The following is a 21,452-nucleotide window of genomic DNA, read 5'->3' as shown; positions in this document are numbered from 1 at the left end:
CTATTAGGTTACTATGAAAATTATAAAGTGAAATATTCGTACAACACCATAGAATGCTTTAATGTAAATGTCTTAAATAGGAAAATTCAGTCTTTATGCAATAGTACATATTTTTCAGATTTTCAACTTTTGCCTAGACAAGTTTAATGCCTACTATTTAACAGGTTCTCAGGTTGCCTAATTTGTTTGGCCATCCTCCTGTTTTCCAACCACCCAGTCACGATTCATATACTCATTACAGCAACTTAAAATTTTTGCTATATGTTATCTGTTTCACATATTTAGCTCCAAGAGGGAAAGAACTGTTTTATTCACTTTCAACCAATTAAACTTAATAAAGTGCTCTGTACATAGAATGTACATACACAAACACAAAACAATCTGTTGGACAGTTGCACAAAATAAATGGGCTGCATTATACTTCAGATTTCAAAATTCAGAGAGAGAGTGTGTATTAAAAGATGTAAGACAAAAATAGATCATTGTAAACGGAGTGCAAAAAAAACCATTGTATTTCTTCACCCTTAAAACTAAAATTTCATATTAAGTAACAGTGTGAAGAACATGACCAAATAAGTAGCAAATGCATTCAGGAATATATTATACATCTACAAAGAATACTTTAAAGTGTGCCTCCAAACCTAAGGCACATAATTCCAAATTTACCCGACAATAGAGACTATATGAAAACAAATCCAAAGCTATTCCTTCATGGAAAAGCCTTCCACTATTTGGTTAAAGTTCAGTATTCATACACTGTGTAATTATACTACAAAATAAATGATATTATGCTGCAAAATAAACACACTATAAAAAAAAGATTGAGTTTGGTATGCAGTTGTCTTTATCTTACCAGTTCAATAATTTTCACAAGTTACCAGATGTTGCCAATTTTATTTAATATCTGCAATGTTTTACATTGTTTATAAGGTAGCAATTCCCAGAAGACTGATATTATCTTTTAAGTTGTGTCTTTGCTAGTATTACAGATGTGAGTCAGTAGGAATCATATGCTCAAACAATAAACTTCTTGGTCTCTCCTACTTTGAGAACTCAGATCCTGAGTTATAAACTTGATTTCATTTGTAAGTAGAGATGCTTCCTAAATATTTTCCTAAAACAGGGATAGTTAGTATAGTTTGTTTTCAGAACTGGGATTGAACCCAGGGACATTCTACCTCTGAGTTACACCCCCAGCCTTATTTTTTTATTCTATATTTTGAAACAGGGTCTCACTAAGTAGCTGCGGCTGACGGAGAATTTGTAATCCTCCTGTCTCACCCCCAAGGACCAGGATTACAGTGTGCACCACCATGCCCAGCTTGTAGTTTCTATTTCTTCAGATACACAATGAATATTATTGATATAAAGAAATATATATTCCACATAATAATAAAAATGCATTCGGATAGCTAGATTTTATATATAACTTAAATGATGGGACTAATATGCCCTTTGTCTTTTTTTCCCTATATAAAGTAAAAAGCTCTGTAACAGTTATGTTAAATATTCTGTTATAAAAATAACTAGAATTTAACTTATGCAAAAGTAATTATTTCATTAAAATAGAGAATACTCTCGTGTTAATGAAAATATGCAGAGTTGCCAAGGAATTCCTAAAGATTAACATGGAAGAATGAAACCTCTTTTGGCTTCATTTGTTGCTACATAATGACTACTTGAAGGGTCATCTGGCCTGTTGTCAGTGTTAAGTACAGTGGTATACTTTGGAACAAAAGGAGGAAAAATAATGCACTGTGATAGAAAAATATTGCCTATTTATAAATTATTAAAGATTTATAAAACACATTCTGAATCACATGTTGCTATAAAAACAATTATTTAAATATTGAAGCACAACTCCTGAAGCACCCACAATTTTAAGAATACTCATTTAATCAGGAAAAAATTATGTATGTATATATATAATATATATATGTATATATAAGTTGAGAAGAAAAAAGGCAAAATTCTGACTTTAATCAAACAACCATAGTTTATCTAGTCATGGAGGTAGATCTCCATTCAAATTCAACAAATAAATTATTGGCTTTATTCAACGAATTATAAGTCTAAGATCTTGAAACTGGTCTGTGCCACTGACATACATTTTTAACAGACTTTAAAAACCAGCATTGTAACTGGCATTTACACAAAACAGGTATTTCCTTCATAAGGTCACATCTGAAAAGAGCCTTCATTAAAGTCATTCTTGGTATAAAGAGGTATAACTAAGTGCAGACACTTTGGCTTAGCATTTAAATAACAGTAAATGCTACAAACTTCTTAAAGGTAGAAGAAACCCTTTCTTTTTAGTCCTTGTGTTAAGTGTAAAGCTTCAAAAACTGTGGATCCCTTAAAACTTTAGATATTTAAGTATTGTGCTAATGATTTTAAAAGTTCACTCCTACCAAAAAAGCAAAGCTTATGGGTTTCAGACATCAAACAGTTACTTTTAGTGTTTGTGGCATTTTGGCTTTAATTCTGGAGTTAGTTTTAGTAGATCAGTTTGCAATACATAATACAACACATCCTTTCACTAAAAAAGATTTTCTACAATGAAAAATACTAATTCTATTTCTAACGGTAAACTAGAATTGGAGGTCCCACCATGGATCACAGGTATCAGAGCACTATCGAGGTCATTTAGATAATGCTGAGGAAGAAGCTGGCCCGCAGATCCTGCCTGAAATTCAACCTGGAAAAAATATATTAATAAGATAACTATAGAAAGTCAACAAATTTGTTTAGCTGATAAAAAAATGTTTAAAAATATTCAGCTTAAGCAGGTTAATAAAATACTTTATACATTATTTATAAAAATGGTTTACATTCTCCCATATTTTTCTTGATTATCTATTACATGAATTATAATTATCCCTCCACAGATTCCATAAATATTGCCACTATTTTATTCTTAAGTTTCCTCTCAATAAGTACATAAATACCCTGGAAGACTGAGGTTTTGAATAATTTCTAACATTACTTGAGCAAAAAACACCATGGTATTAAAAAAAACTTACTATTTCAATTTTGTTGTTGCAATAGTATTTGTGTGTGTGTGTGTGTATATGTGTGTGTGTGGTGCAGGGGATTGAACCCAGGGGTATTCTACCTCCATGCTACGACCCCAGCTTCATTTTTTATTCTTTATTTTGAAACAGGGTCTCACTAGTTGAGGAAGGCCTCATTAAGTAGCTGAGGCTGTCCGCAAACTGAGATCCTTCTGTCTCAGCCTTCCAAGTACTGGGATTATAAGTGTTGCAATAGTATTTAATATTATAATTTAATATTACTGGTGAAATTATATTTTAATACATTTGACTAAAAAGAAACAATTAGTAAGTAATCAAATAACCAATAATTACCAGGTACTTCCCTGAAAAGAAGAGTTTTAACAGTGTAATGACAACAAAACTTCTTTCCAGTAAGAAGTATGGATATAACAAATTCTGGCTGGAGAAAAGCATACCAGCATATGAAATCACCCATATTTAGATTAATCACTCTAATGAAAAATCAAATTGTCAAAGTTTAAAAGTTTGTGCTGAGAATATAGCTTAATGGTAGATCTCTTACCTGGCATGCATAAGGCCCTGGGTTTGATCATGAGGAACGAACACACACACACACACACACACACACACACACACACACACACACAGTCTGATTAGATACTGTTGTGATAAGGGTATAGGCAAAAGAGCTCTCTCAGAAATTGCTGGATGAAATATAAATTGGCATGACCTCTATGCGGAATAACAGGGTAATAGCTATTGAGCACATACTTGACTTTAGCCATTCTACTTCTAGGAATTTTCCTTATGGCCATATTCACACTTATGTAAAAAAAAAACCAAAATATTGTTGAAATCTAAATTTTCAACAATGTACACAAAGGAAGCATGAGATCTAGTTATCATCCAACTACTATGCAACTGTTTAAAGAATATGCACTTTTATATAATATCTCACATGCCATACTATGTAACAGCTCCATGATAAAGAAGCAAGACGAAGAAGGGTATGAAAGAAGGGAGATTTAGCTGGGTGTGGTGGCACACCACTTGGCTGAGACAGGAGGATTAGTGAGGCTTTTTGCAACTCAGTGAGACTTTGTTTCAAAATAAAGAATAAAAAATTGGGCTAGGGGTATAGCTCGGAGGTAGAATGTTCCCAGGTTCCATCCCCAGTACCAAAAAAAAAAAAAAAAAAAAAAAAAAAAAGATTTGAAAAGGACAAGCTGGGTGGGGCTAGGGCACATGCCTTTTATCTCAGCTACTTGGGAGGTTGAGGCAGGAAGATCACAAATTTGAGCCCAGCCTGGGCAAGGAAGAAGAAGAAAGAAGGAAGAAGAAGAAAGAGGAGGAGGAGGAGGAAGAAGAAAGAAGGAAGGAAGAAAAAAGAAAGGAGGAAGGAGGGAGGAGGAGGAGGAAAAAAGCTGGGTGTGGTAGCCCACACTTGTAATTCTAGTACTTGGGAGGCTGAGACAGAAAGATTACGGTTAGTGGACAGCCTCAGCTACTTAGTGAGACCCTCTGCAACTTAGTGAGATCTTGTTTCAAAAATAAAAAAATAGGAGCTAGGTGTGGTGGCACATGCTTGTCATCCTAGCATTTTGGGAGGCTAGGAGGATTGCGGTTCGCAGACAGCCTCAGTTACTTAGGTCCTTTGCAAAGTAGTGAGACCCTATTTTAAAATAAAGAATAAATATAGGGTTGGAGGTGTGGCTCAGAGGTAGAATGACCCTGGGTTATCCTCGGTACTGCAAAAACATTTTTTAATTAATTAAATTAAAAATAGGGTTGGGATGTAGCTACATAGTTGAGTACTTGCCTAGCATGTATGAGGACCTAGGTTTGATTGCCAGTAACACACACACACACACACACACACACACACACACACACACACACAAGCAAGCACATATTTATTTGCTTGAGCATGCATAAGATCACAAAGAATTCATAAAGAGTTGGGCATGGGTGGTACATGTCTATAATCCCAGTATTTGGGAGGCTGAGACTCCTAGGAGGATCACAGGTTCGAGGCCAACATCAGCAATTTAGGGAGACTCTTGGAAACTTAATAAAGCCTTGTTTCAAAATAAAAAAGTCTGGCTGGGCGTGGTGGCACATGCCTGTAATCCTCGCGCTTGGGAGGCAGAGACAGGAGGATCGCGCTGGTTTGAAGCCAGCCTTGCAGGCTTAAGAGACCCTGTTTCCAAATAAAAAATATAGAATAGGTCTGGGAGTGTAGCCCAGAGGTAGAAGGGTTTCCAGGAACCCCAGTACCACCAAAACAAACAAACAAACAAACAAATATTTAAAAATAAAAAAATTTTAAAAGGCTACAAATATAGCTTAGAAATAGAATGCACCTAGGTTCAATCCTCAGTACAAAATCAGTACTACTACTACTACTACTACTACTAATAATAATAATAATAATAATAACAACAACAACAACACTGATTGCTTGACAAGGGAAGGAAGACTAAGAAAAGTCTGGAGGTAGGGAAAGAGTTGGGACTTAAGGATAGAAAAGAGATCTTTCCAGGACTGTTGCCTTACTTAGCTCTACTGGAAACTATTTACACTGTATTCTGGAGTTAATATCTCTAAGGTCTACCAATTACATGAAATTTAAGTGTGAATGCTGCTCTCTAGAAATCAGGAAAGTCATGGAGTGGGGTCCACACACTATGGCCTATAGGAAAAATCTGGCCCCAGTGGGCATAGGAAATTTCACTGGGTCATAGCCACACTCATTGTTTGCAGAGTGCCAGTGGTTGCTTTCTCACTGTAACACAGTTAATGTGAAAGAAATACAGCCTAAAATATTTACTGTGTTGCCATCTATAAAAGCATGTTACCCTTTGTTGTGAAAATTGAGATGATATATGTGAATTGTGTAACACACTTTTGATTCTCAATACATTTTGGTTAGCTTTTTCAAAATAAAAGGTTAGAGCAAAATCTTTTGATTATTTTAATATATGATCCATTTATCTAAAAACACACCACAAAAGCATGCCTTACCATATCAGTGTCGATGGACACTCTCAGTCCAATTTTATTCATTCTATCACTCTTCAGAGTTTTCAGGTGAGGGCACAGTGCAGCACTGCAAGCCATGGCTATTTCTTTTGCAAACTGATAACGAGTTGACAAAAGAGATAAATCCTGGTCCTTTAAAAAGTAGAACACCTGAAATATATTTAATTAGGAAACAAGTTATAACTAATATTAAAAGCAAATTTAATGTTTTTATTTTATTTTTTTTTTTCAGTACTGGGGATGGAACCCAGGGACATCTACCTCAGAACTACACCCCCAGCCCTATTTTTTAGTCTTTATTTTGAAACAGAGTCTCACTGAGTTGCAAAGGGCCTCACTAAGTAGCTGAGGCTGTCTGCGAACTGTGATCCTCCTGTCTCAGCCTCCCAGATGCTGGGATTACAAGCCTGCGCCACCAAGCCCAGCTAAAAGCAACTTTTAAAATGCAACATTTGGCCGGGTGTGGTGGCACTCACTTGTAATCCCAGCATTCAGGAGGTGTGGACTAGAGGACCTCAGCTACTTAGCGAGGCCCTTTACAACTCAGTGAGACCTGTTTCAAAAATAAAAAGAATAAAAAATAGGACCAGGGGTGTAGCTCGGAGGTACAATGCCCCTGGGTTCCATCCCTAGTATCCCCCCACCAAAAAAAAGCAACAGTTGCTGCTTCCAACTCAACATTAATAAAATTCCAAGATTAGTTCCAAGAAAATCAATAGTTGAGAATATTCTGTATCTATAGCCTTGAAGCTATATCATAAATACAAAATTTATTTATTTTTATTTTTTATTTTTTGTGGTACTGGGGTTCCTGGAAGCCCTTCTACCTCCGGGCTACACTCCCAGACCTACTTTTACATTTTTGTTTGGAAACAGGGTCTCCTAAACCAGCGCGCGCGGCTGGCTTCGAACCTGCGCGATCCTCCTGTCTCTGCCTCCCAAGCGCGGGGATTACAAGCGTGCACCACCACGCCCGGCTATAAATACAAAATTTAATTCAAAGATTTTGATTATGGGAATGGCTCAGATATTTTTGCCTAAAGTTTTTTTCTTTCTTTTTTTTTTTTTTTTTGGTGGTACTGGGGGTGGAACCCAGAGGCTTTTCTACCTCCGGGCTATACTACCAGACCTATTTTATACTTTATTTGCAAACAGGGTCTCACTAAGTTGCAGAAAGCCTCACTAAGTAGCTGAGGCTGGCTTCGAACCTGTGCCATCCTCCTGTCTCAGCCTCCCAAGCGTGGGGATTACAAGTGTGCACCACCAAGCCTGGAGTCTGAAGTTTTGACATATAGCATAAAAGCTTTGTTAACCCTGTTCAGAGAGTCCATCCTATAAGAATATCTATATGAAATTAGGATTAAAGAATGATGTTCTAACCAGGCATGGTGGCGCATGCCTGTAATCCCAGTACCTGGAAGACTGAGATAGGAAGATCACAGCCTCAGCAATTTAGGAAGGTTTTTTTTTTGTGTGTGTGGTACTGGGGATGGAACTCAGGGGTTTTCTACCTCTGAGCTACACTCCCAGACCTATATTGTTATATTTTATTTGGACACAGAGTCTCACTAAGTTGCTGAGAGCCTCACTAAGTAGCTGAGGCTGGCTTCTCCTGTCTCAGCCTCCCAAGTACTGGGATTACAAGCACCTTGCCTGGCTGGGAGACACTTTTAAAGATAAAAACAAAAAAGGGCTGAGGGTATTTATCAGAGGTAGAATACCTCTAGATTCAATCTCTAGTACCAAAAAAAAAATAATTATGTTCTGTAGTTTTTATATTCTCTAGTTTCTATCTTGCACATAATAAAATCACAAAGATTGCCAGGCATGGTGGCGCATGCTTATAATCCCCGTGCTTGGGAGGCAGAGACAGGAGGACCGTGCTGGTTCAGAGCCAGTCTCGCTGGCTTAAGAGACCCTGTTTCCAAATAAAAAAATATAAATAGGTCTGGGAGTGTAGCCCGGAGGTAGAAGGGCTTCCAGGAACCCCAGTATCACCACAAAAAAAAAAAAAATCACAAAGATTTCATAAAAATGAATGACACTGATTGCCTTACCAGGAAAGGGGCATGAGGGAGAAAAAAGAAGTAGAATAAGGAGTTGGGATCTATAGATCACTAGTTTTATATCTTCTAACAGAAAGCACAGCTTTCATTTGTGAAAGCTAATTATAAACTGATGTCAAAAATCTTTTACTGTAAAATAAGAGTAAAATGAAAAAAACATGATCAAATAATATATTATAGTGCAAACAAAGACAGTAATGTTGCCAAAACTGAACTATTAGCTGGCAGGCAGTACCATCAAAACAATAGTCTGAAATAAGCCTATGGATATCCAAATCAGGTAGATGAGACAGTATGAAGTAGAAAATGTATGTATCTCAAAATGTAAAGTAAAAACATAATAAGCTATACTCAAACATTCAGAAGTTGAGTATGTACTATTTCCAAATTTAAAAAACACAAATCATGTCCAAACACAGAACATAAAAAGAGATCTTCGCTCTCCATTACCTCGGTACATTTTACAATCTTGTCATCAGTTTCAAAATCTGTCTCCAGTTTTATTTTTTCACTTGGAAATCCTTGCAGTGATATTCCATCCACTGAACTGATTATACTATAGAATAAATCACAGTACAATAAGATTATTAGTATCAAAATGCTTTTTCAGAACTAAATTATTAAATTTGAACAAATGAGGAAAATTTCAAAAGTTCTAAATTTAAGCCAGTCACAAGATATCTCAATTATATACAAAGTAATTAAATCTATAATTCATTTGTCATGATTTCTTGGTCATGTAGTAATCTTTTTGTGTTCATAAATAAATTATATCTCCTTTTTCATATGCCTAATGCAGACCTAGATTTAAAATACCCTAAATAATCTCCTAACAGAAAATCTCATGAATTCAAAAACATTATTTTGGAACCATTCAGCATTAGCTTCTTTTTACTTCTGTGCTCCAGACACCTTAGCCAATCTCCAAATAAGAAAGACAATGGGTAGCCAGGCGTGGTGGAGCACGCTTGTAATCCCAACATTCGGGAGGCTGAAACTGGAGGATCACGGTTCGTGGACAGCCTCAGCTACTTAGGCCCTCTGCAACATAGTGAGACCCTGTTTGAAAATAAAGAATAAAAAATGGGGCAGGGGGTGTGGCTCGGAGGTCAAATGCCCTCAGGTTCCATCCGCAGACACACACACACACACACACACACACACACACACACACACACACACACACAAAGTCAATGGGTAATTGAAGAGGAAGGAGTGGCAGTAATAATCTATAAGGCCTCTAATGTGTATACTTTAAATCCAGTATCATCCAAAGAGAATGGAGAATGCTTACTTATTTGGCAAAAGTAGTAGGTACTATATAACAGAAAAAGTTTTACCTTTTCTAAGCACAGGCAGCAAGCCTGTGCTGCTACACAATGGGTGTTTTAACATTAGCCCTCTCCCAATGACCACTCATTAACAGCATCCTGCCCACAAAACACTCATGAGGCTGCTTAGGTACATGAGAGGAAAAAATAGGCTACATTTATTAATTGGAAAATAAGCATTTAAATTAATGGCATGATTTTATATTCATAAATTATTTACTTACCTCGAGATTGTTTTTATCCTTTGCCACATCAAACAATTACATTTTAGCAATTAAAAAGTCCTACCCTTTATTTCCTTTTTCTTCAGAATCTACCCAGCATATATCCACATATTCTCTCAGATCTACTGCATCAACTTTTCCACATGTAATTTTAAAGTCCTTTTGTTCTCGCAGAGCTAGCCGCAAGCCATCCATGGTCTCTGGAGTTATCTGTACCATTAAGCCATCTAGAAATAAGAGTTAGGTTTCACATTTCTTTCGCCAAATATCAATTTGTATGTCTAGGCCATAAAATTTACTAACAAAATATGTTCCATGAAAGACAGAAGTTTTAAATCCTATCAATCACCATTATTTTCCACCAGGAAATTGTTTTCTGCTAGAAAATAAGAAAAATACCTTATAAAAACATTTTTAAGGTTAAGCAAATGCAAATAAAGCCAAGAAATTGTGCTTTATTTTATTTGGGGGGGGGGGATTCTAGGGATTGAGGCCAGGGGCATTCTGCCTCTAAGCTATATTCCCAACCCTTTTTGTGTGTGTGTGTGTGTGTGTGTGTGTGTGTGTGTGTACTGGGGGTTGAACCCACGGACATTCTACCTCTGAGCTATAATCCTATACCTATTTTATATTCTTTATTTTGAAGGAGGGCCTCACTAAGTTGAGAAATGCCTAAGTACCTGAGCCTGACTGTGAACCTGCAATCCTTCTGTCTCAGCCTTCCAAGTACTGGGATCAAAAGTATGTGCTACCACACCCAGCTCCCAGCCCTTTTAAAAAAAAATGTATTCTGAAACAGAGTCTTGCTAACTTGCTCAGAGTCTCACTAAATTACTGAGGTTAGCCTTGAATTTGCATTCCTCCTGTCTCAGCCTCAATACCTGTCTCTTAGGTATTGAGATTACAGATAAATGCTGTCATGCCCAGCGAAGAACTTGTACTTTTGGCTATGATGAAAAACAAACACATCAAAAAAATTATACATCATTAAGTAGGATTTTATTCCAGGGCTGCAAAAATGGTTCAACATAACACAAATCAATAAATTTAATATATACATATCAACGGAATGAAAGACAAAAACCATGTATCATTCTAATAGATGCAGAAAAAGCATTTCATAAAATTCAACATCCCTTCATAATAAAATCCCTTCAATAAATTAGGTATAGAAGAATGTACCTCAACACAATAAAAGAAACATATGACAAACTCACAACTAGCATCATACTACAATAGGAAAAGCTACAACAATTTCCTCAAAGACAAGGAACAAGGCAAGGATGTCCACCTTCATTACTCTGAACATGACATTGGAATTTCTGGCCAGAGCATTAAGTCAAAGGAAAGAAAGAACATCCAAATAGGAAAGGAGAAAGTCAAATTATTCTTGTTTGTAGGTAGCATGGTTTTATATAGAGAAAAACTTAGAGTCTACCAAAAAATTGTTAGAATTGACTACATTTTTATATAGTAAAAATAAGCTTGCTGAGAAAGAAACGAATCACATTCATAAAAACTATCTATCTATCTATCTATCTATCTATCTATCTATCTATCTATCTAATCTATTGTGGTACGGGGATTGAAAACAGGGCATTCGACTCTGAACTACATTCCTAGCTCAATTTTCATTTTGAAACAGGGTCTTACTAAATTGCTAGGGCCTTGAATCTGCAATTTTCCATCCTGTCTCTACCTCCCAAGTACTGGAGTTATAGGCATGGGCCACTACACTTCACTTCAACAAAATGTTTTAAATAGAAATAAATTTAACTAAGGAAGTGAAAGATTTCAGAGCCAGGCATGGTGGCACAAGTTTGTAATCCCAGCATTTGGGAGGCTGAGACAGGAGGATATTGGGTTGCGGACAGCCTCAGCTACTTAGTGAGACCCTGTTTCAAAATAAGGAATAACGCCAGGCGTGGTGGCGCATGTTTGTAATCCCTGCACTTGGGAGGTGGAAACAGGAGGACTCCGCTGGTTCGAAGCCAGCCTTGCTGGCTTAAGAGACACTATTTCCAAGTAAAACAAAACTATATATATATATATATTAGGTCTGGGAGTGTAGCCCAGAGGTAGAAGGGTTTCCTGGAACCCCAGTACCACCACACACACACAAAAAGTAATAAGAATAGGGCTGGGGGTGTAGATCAAATTTTCAACTATGGCTAAATTCTATTTGTGTGCATTTTGATATGCTATAGTGATTTTCAAATGGTCATGTTCAAGCCTAACAGAACTTTCAACTTACAGAAGAGGTACCTGTTAAAGACCTCAATAAAAAATAAGTCTTTTAACCAGACGTGGTGGCCCATACTTGATATCCCAGCATTTGGGAGGCTGAGACAGGAGGATCCAGGTTTACAGATAGCCTTAGCTTAGTGAGACAATTGCAACTCAGTGAGACCTTGTTCAAAATAAAGAAAAAAAATAGGGTTGGGGGTGAAGCTCAAAGGGAGAATGCCCTTGGGTTCCATCACCAGTATCTCACACACACACACACACACACACACACACACACACACACACAGATTTCTACAATGAAAATTACAAAACAGTGGTACAAGAAATTAAAGAGGACACAAAAAATGGGAAGATGTCCATGTTTTATGAACTGGAAGAATATTGTTAAGAATATACACTTTACTCAAGCTGATTTACAGATTCAATGCAGACCCTATTAAAATATTAAAGTCATTCTACACAGAAATAGGAAAAAAATCCTAAAATTCATATGACACCATAAAGGTCCCTAAATAGACAAAACAATTATAAGCAAAAAGAACAAGGCTAAAGGCATCATACCATCAGACTTCAAAACATACTACAAGCCAGGCGTGGTGGAACACACTTGTAATCCCAGCATTCGGGAGGCTGAGACCAGAGGATCGTGGTTCCCAGACAGCCTCAGCTACTTAGTGAGGCCCTCTGCAACTTAGTGAGACCCTGTTTCAAAATAAATAATAAATAATAATAAAAAATAGGGCAGGGGGTGTAGCGTGGAGGTCAAATGCCCCTGGGTTCATCCCTAAACCCCCCCCCAACACACACACAAAAAAAAAAAAACTACAAAAGTTATAGGAATCCAAACAGCATGGTATTAGCATAGAAACCAACAAGTACATACATAGAACAGAATAGAGGATTCAGGAATAAATCCACTAATCTAGCCAATAATTTTCAACAAAGGCATCTAAAACACATTGGAGAATATATAATCTCTTTAATAAAATAGTGCTAGAAAAACTGGATATCCATGTGCAAAAGAATTAAACTAGACTCTTATTTATCTCTCTCCATGTATAAAAATCTACTCAAAATGAATCAAAGGCCTAAATATAAGACCTGAAACTATAAAACAATTTGAAGAAAATAGAGGAAATACTTTAAAACTTCTACATAGGTAATGATTTTTTGGATAAGAATCAAAGCAAAGTAACAAAATAAAATTAAATAGATGGAATTATATCAAAGTAAGAGGATGAGCAGGGCGTAGTGGCGCATACTTGTAATCCCAATATCTGTGAGGCTAAGACAGAAGGATTGCACAGGTTTGAAGCCAGCTTCAGCTATTTAGGGAGGCTCTCAGCAACTTAGTGAGACTCTATTTCCAAATAAAATGTAAAATATGTCTGGGAGTGTATCCCAGTGGTAGAAAAGCCCCTGGGTCCAATTCCCAGTACCATTAAAAGAAAAAAAAAAAAGTAAGAGGCTTCTGTAAGGTAAAGGAAACAATAGAGTGAAGAGATAATTCACAGATGGGAAAAATATTTGCAACTTATTCACCTAACAATTGATTAGTATCCAGAATATAAAAGGAACTGAAAAATCTCAATGGGAAAAAAATTCAATTAACAAATGAGAAAATGATCCAAATAACTTGGTCAACAAGTATATGAAAAAGTTCAACATCACTAGTCATCAGAGAAATGCAAAAATAGAAAACAAACAAATATTCAGAATTAGATGTGGTGGCACACACCTGTAATAACAGTATTTGGGAGACTGAGACAGAAATATGACTAGTTAAAGGCCAGTCTTAGCAAATTATTGAGATCCTCAATAACACAGTAAGGTCCAGCATCAAAATAAAAATATAAAAAAAGGGTTGGGGTATAGCTTGGAAGTAGAATGTCCCTGGATGTAATCCCAGTATCAAAAAATCCAGTGTTGTCTATAGGTAATTCTTTGGGAAAGGAGGAAGAAGGCATAAATAAACCCAATACTGGTCATGATCTAGTTCTGTCCAATAGGAGACAAGGTGATAATTTCATTTAAGTTTGTGGTACTATTCTTTATAATTTACACATATTCCTTTCTAAGCATCAAGTATATTTTAAAGGCAATTGAACAACTTCACATTAAAATAATCTTAAAGATAAAGTTCATACCTTCAACTATGCTGGATTTAGCAAGAAATCCTGAAGATGTTTTTAGAGCTCCATTGAATACCACAAAACTTGCACCTGTGACTGATAATGAAAGAAAATAATCATTTATGTTTTAACCTGCTCATTTTATGTTGTAAGATATTTATTAAATTCAGAATATGGAGGTTATAGTTTGGATATAGAATGCCCCCCTTCCTCTAAATTGTATGGTCAGAATTTTGGAGTCATAAAGTGAGAATGTTGACTGAAACATGAAGCATGTGCATTTTAAATACTTAATAAATTTTATAGCTACAATACATTAGAAATCCAATACGAAACAAACCAAATAAAATTAAGACAAAACAGTACATGAAATAATGCTTATATCTAATAAATGATGGACTATTATTTAAAACATGTTAGTGAGGGTTAGAAAATCAAACATTGGTGAGAGGATAAATCAAAATTGTCTCTATGGAGCTTTAACTAACTTGACAATTATCTATTAAAATTATGAATAAATGTAGATATTACCACACCAATTTCCCTTCTAGCAATTTTCCCAATATTTGGTTTAACAATGTACAAAATGGCAAGTTTACAAGATTATTCACACTAGTGTTTTTATGACTAAAGACTGTTAACAACTTACAGCTGTCAAAATGGGAAAGTTTCCATATAAAATGGAAAGTTATATGGAATGTGAAAGCTTTACTAACAATAGAACAAATATTATGACTTATCTAAAAAGTGGGAGAAAGAGATGATATATGTATGTGTGTGCATACATGCATCTGCTTGAATGTACATTAAAGAAGATAATGTCACTGAAAGAATACACAAGAAACTAACATTGGTTTAGTTGCCTGTGGGAGGGTAGGAGTCTGGATAAATGAACAGTCAAGTAAAGAAAAGAATTTTTTCACTACTGTATAAATAGTGAAATATCTTTTGAGTCTTGCCACATTTATATAAAAATTCCTATTCAAAAAATGAATATTTAAAAGTTACTAATTCTAATGATAAAAATGCAAATGGCATGTTAAATAAAGAGTATAATGCAAAAGTAGAACATATACAAATGGATATAAAATCATCCATTCAATAGTGTTAACATAAGGAGGAAATACAGTAAACTTTCAACAATGGCCCTATCTTAGCCTGTTTTTCTTTTGCTACTTTATCTATTTGTTGAACTGAAAATAGAACCTAGGGGCATTCTACCTCCAAGCTACAACCCAGTCCCTTTTATTATTTTGAAGCGGGGTCTTGCTAGGTTGTTGATAATCTCGTTATGTTGCTTAGGCTATTCCTGAACCTGCAATTCTTTTGTCTCAGCCTCTCAAGAAAAGGAATTACAGGTGTGTACCACCACACCCACACCCACCTTCTTTTGCTACCTTTTTTTTTTTTTTTTTTTGGTGGTACTGGGGTTCCTGGAAGCCCTTCTACGTCCAGTCAACACTCCCAGACCTATTTTATATTTTTATTTGGAAACAGGGTCTCCTAAGCCAGCATGCGCGGCTGGCTTCGAACCTACGCGATCCTCCTGTCTCTGCCTCTCAAGCGCGGGGATTACAAGCATGCGCCACCACACACGGCCTTTTGCTACCTTTTAAAACATATTTTTTCAAGCTTCCTACAAATGAATATACATTACCTATATAATCAGAGAAAAAAATTTAGCAGCCAGGCTAACAGAGTAGTTCAAATATGTTATCCTATTAATGCATTAATTTTATGGGATACTTTCTTTCATTTTCAATTTGTTAGGGTTTCTGCTGCCATGGTTTGGTAATCACAGCAGTCACAGAGCAGCATGTCACTCACAGAAGCTGCTCACTCTACCATCTTTATCAATTTTTTATTCCAGCTACTAAAGAGTTTTATAAACCATTCTTTATCCTTGTCTGCTCTATGCTTCCCCACCTAGGAATTGGAGCCTACGGAACAAGTTAAAAAAAAAAAAAACACGACTTATTTCTGTGAAAATTTACTTAAAGTAAGACTTCTAACCTATGGGACACACTAATGAATATGGCCTCCAAGTCTTTACATCTTATATAGTCAGAGACAAAAACACAAATTAAGCTGGGCATGATGGTACATGCCTATAATTCTAGTACTTGGGAGGCTGAGACAGGAGGATTACAGGAGGACTGGCTAACTGCAGCAACTTAGTGAGACTTTCTTTCTAAATAAAGAATAAAATAGCCAGCCATGGGAGCACACATTTGTAATTCCAGTACTTGGGAGGCTTAGACAGGATGATCGCAGGTTCGCGGCCAGCCTCAGCTACTTAGTGAGGCCCTCTGCAACTTAGTAAGAACCTTTTTCAAAATAAAGAATAAATAATAAGGCTGTGGTGTAGCTCAGAGATAGAATGCCTCTGGGTTCAATCCCCAGTTCTGCAAGAAAAATAAAAAATAAAATAAAGAACAAATTAGGACTGGGGGTATAGCTTGGAGGGAGAATGTCCCTGGCTTCCATCCCTAGTAGGGACCACAAACAAACAAGCAAAAACACACAAATTAGAAGTGAAGTAGTATTTTTCATGGTATAGCTTAAATTTAAAGCATATGGTTTAATCATCAACTTAGCAAATAAGTAAAATACGTATATCTCTCCTTTGAAGTGAATTCTATTAACTGATGTGGTTTTCTAAATTAGCAGTAGGAATCATGCCTCTCACCTTTTCTAGGAAGGCCAGTGGCACTGTTTGCCTGTGTTTGATAAACTCCATCATTCTGTACACAGACTAGATGAGAATCAGCTTCTGTACTAAAACTAGCTCCAATGCTAATGACATGCTCATTAGAAGAATTTAATACCTTCATTACCTGGGGAAAAACAACATTTGTTTGAAAATTTCTTTTAAATAGTTTATGCCTATTCTAAGAGTCACATTCCTGACCAGCCTCAATTATCAATCTTTGGTCTGAACATCTCTCTGGAAATGAGATAGAAACCAATGTTTTAAGATAAAATAATCTCAATTAATAGATGAAACAATAAAAAGATAAAAAACAATTAAATACTTTTATTAGCAAATTCTAAAATTTCAAAAACAGTACTTGTTGCCATTATGTATTAGGTAGGCTAATCAAAACAAAAAAATGTAATCTGACACAATTCTTTTTTTTTTTTTTTTTTTGGTAGTACTGGGGATGGAACCCAGGGACACTCTACCTCTGAGCTCTACCTCTGAGCTATACTCCCAGATAGCCTCAACGAGTAGCTGAGGCTATCTGCGAATCCAGGTCATCCTGTCTCAGCCTCCCAAATGCTGGGATTACAAGCATGTGCCACCACGCCCGGCTAATCTGACACAATTCTAAGAAACTCTAATGTTCAATATTTGTCTTTAAAATTGAATAAAGCAATTATACTCACATCACTGTATTTTCTCCGAGGTATTTTTATACAGCTTTTCCCCATTTCCATATGAATCAATAGCTGATCTATGTTTTGCATTGTATACTGGTAATTTCGAAGGTCCTACATAAAATAATCACAATTCTATAAACTTTGAAGTATTACCCATGAACATTTACCAATCTATTAATTCCTTTTCTATTTTAAGACTTCTGACACCTATCTATCAATATGCCATCCAGAAAGACAGTAACAACTTAAAAAAAAATCCACCCAGATATTCTACAACAATAATGAAGAATGTCATTTGCAGGAAGAATTCTGTAGTATTTAGGGGTATCTCTTCTTTTTAGTTACAGATCTTCTAAAATAGTGAAGTTTTTTTCTATTTTTTTAAGTAGCCCATAAAGACCCATGTGTTTACCAGCCTGTGTCACTATTAGCAGGTGGCAAAAGCTTTTGGAGGTGGGGCTTGGTGAAAGTAAATTAGATCACTGGGAAAAAGCCTTTAGAGGAACGATGCAGATCCAGGCCCTTCTTGTTTCCCTCTTGGCTTTCTGGGCCACCATGAAGTGAGCAGGTTTCCCCCACTGAGCACTCATGCCATGACAGACTGTGCTGCTGCTATAGGTCCAAAGCAACAGGACCGAGTAGCCATGACACAGTTCTCTAACTATGGGCCAAAATAGACATTTCCTCCACAGAGGCCGATTATCTCAGGTAATATTGTCACAGTTACAGAAGCTGGCAAACAGTCTTACTTTTCTAAAGCCGGCTGTGGTGGCCCACGCTTGTAATCCCAGCATTTGAGAGGCTGAGACAGGAAGATTGTGGTTTGTGGACAGCCTCAGCTATTTGTGAGGCCCTCTGCAACTCAGTGAAACCCTGTTTCAAAATAAGGAATGATAAAAATAAAAAAAAATAGGGCTGGGGGAGTAGCCTGGAGATAAAATGCCCCTGGGTTCCATCCCCAGTACCACACACACAGAAAAAAACTCTTCTATAATAAACAGCTAAACATAAAATTACAAAAATAATAGATAAATAATAGAAGAGAACCTCAGACATCACCTAATCCAATACTTCTATTACAAGTAAGAGAAACTATGGTAATAATTTGCTCAAAACCACAAAAATGACTCACTTTACTAATACTTTTACTAAAGTTTCAATAATTTTAGAGGTCTAGAGGTTTCACATTATTTAAATATGTAAGAAATGCAGCAGAAGTAACCAAAAGGCAATTAAAATAAGGTATATATAAAGTAGGGGATATTATATTCTTTTAAAAAAGCAAATATTCAAAAACAGAGGCCATTTATGTTAAATGAATTAAGATTTGTTACTAATGAGTATTCATTATTCCAGATAAGCCAAATTAAAATAGAGGAATATAACTGTCTTAAATTTGCCAAATAAAATTTTAAATTAACAGTATTAAGAACACTTAACAAAACAATTAAATTACTCACAACAAGTAAGTTCATAATAGTGTGTCCTATTTCTCCAAAAAGAGGTTTTCGGCCTCTGATACTTGTTAGAGGAGCAGGATATGCTATACATAAGAAAGGAAAACTGATTGTCATCAACAAAAAACAAAGTCTTGAGTTTATTACTTTAATTCTCATCTTGCAAATGAACATTATACATAAATACTGCCAATCATTTTTTAAATGAAAGTGAAAGAGGACACTAGTCCTTATTGTGCATATAATAAATACTACACTGAACTGAGAACTTTACTTACATCATCTTATTTAAACTCTCCAACAATCAAATGAGTAAGGGTGTCTATATTTATTTTACAAATGAGAAAGGTGAAATACATAGATTAATGAATTTGTTCACAATGAAACTGTAGGAAAAACATGAAACCAGGCTTATCTGATTCCAAAACATTTTATCTTTCCTTATAAATTTTTCACAAAATAATAAAAGGGTAGTAGAAAATTATAATTTCCTAGATTCCTATATCTTGATAATTTAAAATGATAGTCTTTAAAAGCATTTTAATTAATATTTAATTATGCTAATATATTAATATAGTAAATTTTAATAGGTCTTGAGTCAGCATAATAAAAGGAGCATAAAGACTCAGAGAAACCAATACAGAAAAGGGTATCAGACATGAGGCCTGTCACTGTTTTTTTTCTGTACTGGTGAATGGAACCCAGGGGCATTCTACCTTTAAGCTATATCCCCCAGCCCTTTTATCTATGCTTTATTTTGAAACAAAGTCTCACTGAGTTGCAGATGGCCTCACTAAAGTAGCTGAGGGTGTCTGCAAACCGCAATCCTCCTCTCCCAGCCTCCCAAATGCTGGGATTACAAGCATACGCCACCATGCCCAGCTATATTTTTTTTTCTTTCTTCTTTTTAGGGTTGTACCAATACTGAACACTCAAATAAGAAAACAAAAAACAAAAAAAACACAACAACTACTACAACAAAAAAACCCTTGTGGACAATGCAGGAGGTATTCTGAAAGAAAAGAAAGGCAAAAAAAGAAAGGCAAACCATTTCTACAATGATAAAAAGCAGACGCAGTTTCAACCTTCAGTTCTCTGTTCAGGTCATAGGCAAACTAACTTCTCTAGTACTTATTATAGAAATATGCTTCCTTAAACTTCTAAAAAAACACCACATGAAATTATCTATTTTAAAGACTTAAGTCTAGCAATCATATCCTTACTAATACAAACATAATTTGATATGTTAACAAGATATTAATATTAAAATGATAAAGGACATGATAAGAAAAATGCTTTTTACCTCACCCTTTTATGGAGGAGGAGCATCCTTTGCAAACTGTTAGAAGTAATTTTATTTAAAACACTATTCTCAGCTGGGCATGTTGGTGCACACCAATAGCCCCAGTACTTGAGAGGCTGAAACAGGTGGCTCATAGGTTTGAGGACAGCCTCATGATTGTAGCAAGACTCTGTTTCAAAATAAAAACTAAAACAGGCCTGGAGTCTATCTCAGAGGTAGAATTCTCCTGGGTTCAATTCTCAGTACAAAAACAAACTAAAAAGAAAATTCAATATTCTCCACAGGTGATGGCTTAAAATGACATACGATCAGAGTTACAAAGGAACAAAGGATAAATTATTGACTCCAACATTTAGTGATATTCCAAATAAGGGATCGCAACATAAAAGTACAGATAATCTCCATTTGAAAATTACAAATTTAATAAAGTTATTTTTAGTTTTTCATTTTGGGACTTTTTACTTTTGCCATAAGCTTTTCCATATATACATTACTTCTATAGCAAAATCTAAGCTCGTGTTAATTTCAAAGTGCTAGTAGCCTCAGGAACTTGGTGAGACCCTGTTTCAAAACTATAAAACAAAACAGGCCTGGGCTTGTAGCTCAAAGGTAGAATGCTCCTGGGTTCAATACTCAGTGCCAGAAAACAAAACAAAAAAGTGCTAGATTATCTAAAATCTAGCAAAACATAAAGAATACAGAAAAGAGCTGAGACTAGTTAATTCCCATTATAATTGAGGATTTTTCCCTTACCACCACTACATAGCTGCCATAGCTTTGCAGTTCCAACCCCTGTGATCTTTTGAGAAGTCACTCATGTCGCTCCATGATTTTTCCAACCTTCAGTGTGAGAAAACCAATCTTACTATCTATAAATGCTACTGGCCAAAATACTAGCCATACGATTATATGTCCCACAATGATTTAAGATGAGCTACTATAGTGCTCTTTTTCCATAAAAATAGCATTCAAATATTGTTACAGAAAACAAAATATTGGGGTGAATGGAGGAAGCACTTGGCTCAGAATGAAACATCTTAAGCTTAAGGTTTAAATAAAACAGAAACTGAGATGAAAGTTACATTTTGTTATTTTCTTTTAAACAAATTAATAGAATTACATACTTAAAATTCGACCCCCAAATCACAGTTTAATAAAGTTTGCCCAATTTATTTATTTATTTATTTATTTATTTATTTATTTATTATAATTTTTTTTGCGGGTCTGGGGATGGAACCCAGGGGCATTC

General features: G+C 35.7%; 1 protein-coding gene across 1 annotated transcript in view; it reads right to left on the bottom strand.

The window, feature by feature from the left end:
• Nucleotides 1–2,539: 2,539 nt before the first annotated feature.
• Nucleotides 2,540–21,452, bottom strand: part of ZFYVE16 (zinc finger FYVE-type containing 16) — a gene marked incomplete at both ends in the record, with an annotated part of 42,991 nt that continues 24,078 nt past the window's right edge. The window contains 8 exons of the mRNA XM_080719859.1: nucleotides 2,540–2,698; nucleotides 6,042–6,209; nucleotides 8,576–8,681; nucleotides 9,745–9,907; nucleotides 14,075–14,155; nucleotides 16,749–16,896; nucleotides 17,450–17,554; nucleotides 18,904–18,986. Coding sequence (XP_080575985.1) covers nucleotides 2,540–2,698; nucleotides 6,042–6,209; nucleotides 8,576–8,681; nucleotides 9,745–9,907; nucleotides 14,075–14,155; nucleotides 16,749–16,896; nucleotides 17,450–17,554; nucleotides 18,904–18,986 — 1,013 coding nt within the window. The remainder of the gene's footprint in view (nucleotides 2,699–6,041; nucleotides 6,210–8,575; nucleotides 8,682–9,744; nucleotides 9,908–14,074; nucleotides 14,156–16,748; nucleotides 16,897–17,449; nucleotides 17,555–18,903; nucleotides 18,987–21,452) is intronic.

This window comes from Muscardinus avellanarius (genome assembly GCF_963383645.1).
Source record: "Muscardinus avellanarius genome assembly, chromosome: 1".
Lineage (NCBI taxonomy): Eukaryota > Metazoa > Chordata > Mammalia > Rodentia > Gliridae > Muscardinus > Muscardinus avellanarius.
This window is presented reverse-complemented; position numbering and strand designations above follow the sequence as displayed.